The 5,000-nt window shown below is 40.9% G+C and overlaps 1 protein-coding gene across 2 annotated transcripts in view; it reads left to right on the top strand.

Moving 5' to 3' along the window:
- LOC134178306 (lon protease homolog 2, peroxisomal-like) overlaps positions 1 to 5,000 on the top strand; it is an 11,614-nt gene that overhangs the window by 5,476 nt on the left and 1,138 nt on the right. For both annotated transcript variants that reach the window (XM_062645165.1, XM_062645166.1), the window contains exons 16-29: positions 1 to 36; positions 166 to 262; positions 329 to 406; positions 751 to 808; positions 1,046 to 1,125; positions 1,201 to 1,344; positions 1,791 to 1,848; positions 1,909 to 2,001; positions 3,053 to 3,114; positions 3,186 to 3,322; positions 3,392 to 3,458; positions 3,524 to 3,604; positions 4,677 to 4,706; positions 4,769 to 5,000. The exon at positions 1 to 36 is cut by the window's left edge and continues 44 nt beyond it; the exon at positions 4,769 to 5,000 is cut by the window's right edge and continues 142 nt beyond it. In XM_062645165.1, the coding sequence (XP_062501149.1) occupies positions 1 to 36; positions 166 to 262; positions 329 to 406; positions 751 to 808; positions 1,046 to 1,125; positions 1,201 to 1,344; positions 1,791 to 1,848; positions 1,909 to 2,001; positions 3,053 to 3,114; positions 3,186 to 3,322; positions 3,392 to 3,458; positions 3,524 to 3,604; positions 4,677 to 4,706; positions 4,769 to 4,858 (1,111 nt within the window). In that variant the 3' untranslated portion in view covers positions 4,859 to 5,000. The remainder of the gene's footprint in view (positions 37 to 165; positions 263 to 328; positions 407 to 750; positions 809 to 1,045; positions 1,126 to 1,200; positions 1,345 to 1,790; positions 1,849 to 1,908; positions 2,002 to 3,052; positions 3,115 to 3,185; positions 3,323 to 3,391; positions 3,459 to 3,523; positions 3,605 to 4,676; positions 4,707 to 4,768) is intronic.

The raw sequence follows: 5,000 nt of genomic DNA, 5'->3' as shown, positions 1-5,000 counted from the left end.
TCTCGATCCTGAACAGAACAATTCGTTTACTGATCAGTATGTGTGTATTGTTTATTTGTGTGTATGTTATTGTTTATTTGTGTGTGTGTGTGTGTGTGTGTGTGTGTCTGAGTGTGAGTGAGTAGAATGGATGTGACTTGTATTGTTCTGTATGTTGCATTACAGTTATCTTAACGTTCCGTTTGATCTTTCGCAAGTGCTCTTTGTGGCCACGGCAAACACGACAGCCACTATTCCGTATGCACTGCTGGACAGAATGGAGGTGTGACTATTTGTGATGCAAATTACTCGTAAGTTGGTTGTGGTAATTAATGGACTGATATGTTAGGTGATTGGCATACCGGGTTATACACTAGAAGAGAAAGTGGCTATTGCTGCGAAATATGTTGTTCCCAAACAACTGGATGTACGTTGTGTGTGTGTGTGTGTGTGTGTGTGTGTGTGTGTGTGTGTGTGTGTGTGTGTGTGTGCTGTGTGTGCGTGCGTGCATGCATGCGTGTGTGTGCACGTGTGTGTGCATGCGTGTGTGCATGTGTGTGTGTGTGTGTGTGTGTGTGTGTGTGTGTGTGTGTGTGTGTGTGTGTGTGTGCGCGTGCATGTGTGCATGCGTGCATGCATGTGTGTGTGTGTGTGTGTGTGTGTGTGTGTGTGTGTGTGTGTGTGTGTGTGTGTGTGTGTGTGTGTGTGTGTGTGTGTGTGTTAATGACAGACCTGGATGGAACAATTGCCTGATTTGTTTCTTGTTGATAGCAACATGGCTTGACATCAAATCAGCTGCAAATTGTCAACAAGTCACTTCAGTTTCTCAGTAAGTGCAGATGTCAATAATTCTTGTTTTCGAATATTTGTTCATGACACTTTTGTTGATTTGATTTAAAATATTATGAAATGTGGAGGTCAGCAGGTTGATTTGTATGCATGCTGTTTAATTAACTACAGAGCATGATGCATGTGTTGTGTACTGTAAGCTAAATTATGAGAGACTGAAAGTGCATGTCATTCACTAGTGTAAGAAGTGTAGACATATAGACATATTATGTTTTAGTTTCTAAATATACAAGAGAGGCTGGTGTGAGGTCTTTGGAACGGCAAGTCGCTGCTTTGTGCAGAATTATTGCAGTCAAGGTATGTGCTGCTGTACGCATGTCAACAGTAAAGTCGTTAAGCGGTGTGCTGATCTGTATGTGAACGTTGCTTTAGCTGGCAGCAAGTGAAGTGTCAAGTTTGACTTTCAAGAAAGACAATGACGGTTCAATTGATGCTGCTCTAACTTCGTCATTGTCTACAGCTGAGCTGACCCTCCCAATTATTATTGATAAAGAAATGATAGAAGATTTACTAGGAGTGAGTGCCAACTTCAATGTTTTGCACCGAATTACTTGAAAATCTATTACATTACAGTATATGCTGTCCGTATAATTGAGGCTGTGCACAACTTTCTTGTACATTGTGATGTTACTATCAGTGTGTCCAATATAGTTGCCTTCAACAGTACGTGGTCTCTTGGTCTTGTCCGCATGCACTCACTAGCAGTCAGGTCTGAAGACAAGCTAGGATATTACACACTCAAGTGTTTAACTAAGACTGTACAGTATAATCTGTCTGGCATAAGGTTGTTATGCACTGTTGGCAGAGAGAATAGTAACTCTGACGATTTACTTCTGTACACACACACACACACACACACACACACACACACACACACACACACACACACACACACACACACACAGTACTGTACCGGGTTGATTTGCTGGTGATTGGAATATTGTTTCATTTTGTCAATGAAGCCTCCACAATATGGGAGAGAACTGGACGAAAAATTATATACGCCAGGAGTAGCTATTGGCAAGAATGTGTCAGTGTTGTCATCCTTCTTGCAATGAAGTATATGTCATTTACGTTCAGGCTTAGCGTGGACACCTATGGGTGGAGAGATTATGTTTGTTGAGGCAACGAGAATGCCAGGCGAAGGAAAGCTTACTCTAACCGGACAGTTGGGTAAGTGTTCTAATAGAATCATTGTCTAGATTGTGGGGCTTTAGTACACATACTGGTTTCTTCTATTACACATGGAGTGCCTCTTGTGTTCTCTTGAAGCGTGTGATAGCGTGTTTGATAACGAATACTGATAAATCTGCAATGACTTGAGCATGCAATGGGTGTTTGCATTGGCTTTTCTAAGTGGTTAGGAAGAGGCAGAGGACGGTAGATGTATTCTAGTTTGCCTTGTGTCTTTCAACAAACTTATCTAGCTCTACTAGCTTCTGTCCTTGTAAAACTCAGAAGTTGTGTTTGCATGTGTATTGCATTCGAGTGTGTGTGTGTGTGTGTGTGTGTGTGTGTGTGTGTGTGTGTGTGTGTGTGTCTGTCTGTCTGTCTGTCTGTCTGTCTGTCTGTCTGTCTGTCTGTCTTAATACCTATATTTCATACATTGAAACTAGTACACTCACACTAAACTGTAAAACAAACAAGCAAGCCTGCAGGCCCTATGTTAAAACTAACTGCTAACGCCTAAACAACTGAAACTGTCTGTCTGTTTGTCTGTCTGTCTGTCAATACATATATTTCAAACATCAAACTATAATAAGTGTCTGTCTGTCTGGCTGTCTGGCTGGCTGTGTGTGTGTGTGTGTGTGTGTGTGTGTGTGTGTGTGTGTGTGTGTGTGCGTGCGTGCGTCCACATGTGTGCGTGCACATGTGTGCATGTGTGCATGCGTGTGTGCATGTGCGTGTGTGTGTGTGTGTGTGTGTGTGTGTGTGTGTGTGTGTGTGTGTGTGTGTGTGTATGCGTGCGTGCACATGTGTGCATGTGTGCATGCGTTTGTGCATGTGTGCATACGTGTGTGCGTGTGTGTGTGTGTGTGTGTGTGTGTGTGTGTGTGTGTGTGTGTGTGTGTGTGTGTGTGTGTTCAACATGGTATTTTTCAAGTTTTTGTTGCCATTCAGTAATAGTTGTTAATTGACGTAGAATATAGCAATCTGGACTGTGCATGCCCTTCTGACTGTATTAATTAACCTTAGTACACAATGAACGTAGCATCTGTTGTAGGGGATGTAATGAAAGAATCGGCTGAATTGGCATTGAACTGGCTGAGGACACACTCAACACAGGTACAACATGTATCTTTCTGATTCAATATTCTCGTTTTGTATATACTACAATATGGTGTTGGACATTACAGATTGGTGTGCAGTATTCTGGTTTTGACAACCTCCTTCACAAGACCGACATACACATCCACTTTCCAGCGGGAGCAGTTGGCAAAGATGGCCCATCTGCTGGCGTCACAGTAGTTGTTGTTCTCGCTTCTCTCTTTAGGTAAGAACAGCATCATACTGTTCACAGTGAACTGGAAGTATAGCTTTGTTATTATGAATTATATACTAGTGGTCGGTGTGCGAGATCAGATACCGCTATGACAGGTGAAGTTACTCTACGAGGACGAGTGCTTCCGGTATTTTCCACTCGATTACTAGACTCGTTTCATGATCTGTGTTGTCAGATGTAATATTGGTATAGGTTGGTGGCATCAAAGAGAAAGTCTTGGCTGCACACAGGTTCGGTCTGAGCAGAGTTATTATCCCAGAGAGTAACGGGAAGGTGAGATTGTTAGATGTGTGGTTGACAGACAGCAGCGTAGCCAGACCGAAATTTTTGGAGGAGCAAAATTTATATTAATAGGTGATATTAATATTAACTAATAAAATAAAGTCAATATTGACTTGCACACAAGTTACCATCATTAATTTTAACACTGTATGTATGTTTATCTGCATTACATACATGAAGGGTGGTACCATGCTGGTATCTGGTTAATTAATAGTCTCAATAGCCAGAGCAGATGGTCTATTAGAGAAGAATGTCATATGGTAAACTTTCAATTGCATGTAACGTCTACATTTTCTCTCTTAGAATACGCACTAGAACTGTAGAGAACCAAACTATTTAGTTTCGTCCTCTGCTCTTTGTCTACGAGACAGGTGTCTCTCAATTGAATATATCAATGAGTTTGAGTCACATTATTCAATCAAGTTTTATTTGCAAGCAGGGTATGGGTTTGTCAGGTGGGTGACGGTCTAAAATTGTGGAGTGTTCCTGCCCCTCCTGGGCCCCTCCGTAGCTATGCTTTTGCATGGACAGAAACATAAACTTTGATTAGTACTGAAAGTGATTTATACAGACTATCAAAATTTAGTGATGTATCCAGTTATATTAATTAATTAAATTGTCATTCAAATGCTGACTTGTCACCTACACAAGATTTCCGTATTCTGTCTGTCTATTTGTCTGTGTATCTGTCTATCTGTCTGTCTATTTGTCTGTCTGTTTATTTGTCTGTCTGTCTGTCTGTCTGTCTGTTGTCTGTCTCTTTGTCTGTTTGTCGTCTGTCTGTCTGTTTGTTTGTCTGTCTGTCAATACATATATTCAAACATCAAACTATAATACATATCTGTCTGTCTTTCTGTCTGCCTGCTGTCTGTCTGTCTGTCTGTCTGTCTGTCTGTCTATTTGTCTATCTGTCTGTCTATCTGTCTGTGCATGCAATATTTTTCATATGGTCATCTAAAAGCATCTTTGTGCAATAATCGTTAAATACGACTGCCACCATTTGTGCCTACAAGAAACTCCAGATTGTTCATACGACTGAAGTTTGTATTTTAATTTTATTTAGGACTTGAGGGATATTCCAGAAAGTGCAAGGGTAAGGTTATAATAGACGATTGTTGCAGAGATTGTTGTATACAATGTCACTGCATGTTGCAGAACGATCTGGAGTTTGTGTTGGTGCAAAACATTGCCGAGGTGCTAGAAGCAGCATTCGATAGAGGTTTCTTGTTACAAAGCAGACTATGAATAAGATTAGACGACAACTTAAAAAGTATCTGTCATAACTCGCGTCGTTGTATTGACTGATTCGTTTCTACAGAATTTGTAATTTATATCAAACGCGTATTTCCGGTTTTGTTGCCTCATTACGTCAAGTGTGTGTTATTTG

The sequence above is a fragment of the Corticium candelabrum genome, chromosome 4, assembly GCF_963422355.1.
Source record: "Corticium candelabrum chromosome 4, ooCorCand1.1, whole genome shotgun sequence".
In the NCBI taxonomy this organism is placed as follows: Eukaryota; Metazoa; Porifera; class Homoscleromorpha; order Homosclerophorida; family Plakinidae; genus Corticium; species Corticium candelabrum.
This window is presented reverse-complemented; position numbering and strand designations above follow the sequence as displayed.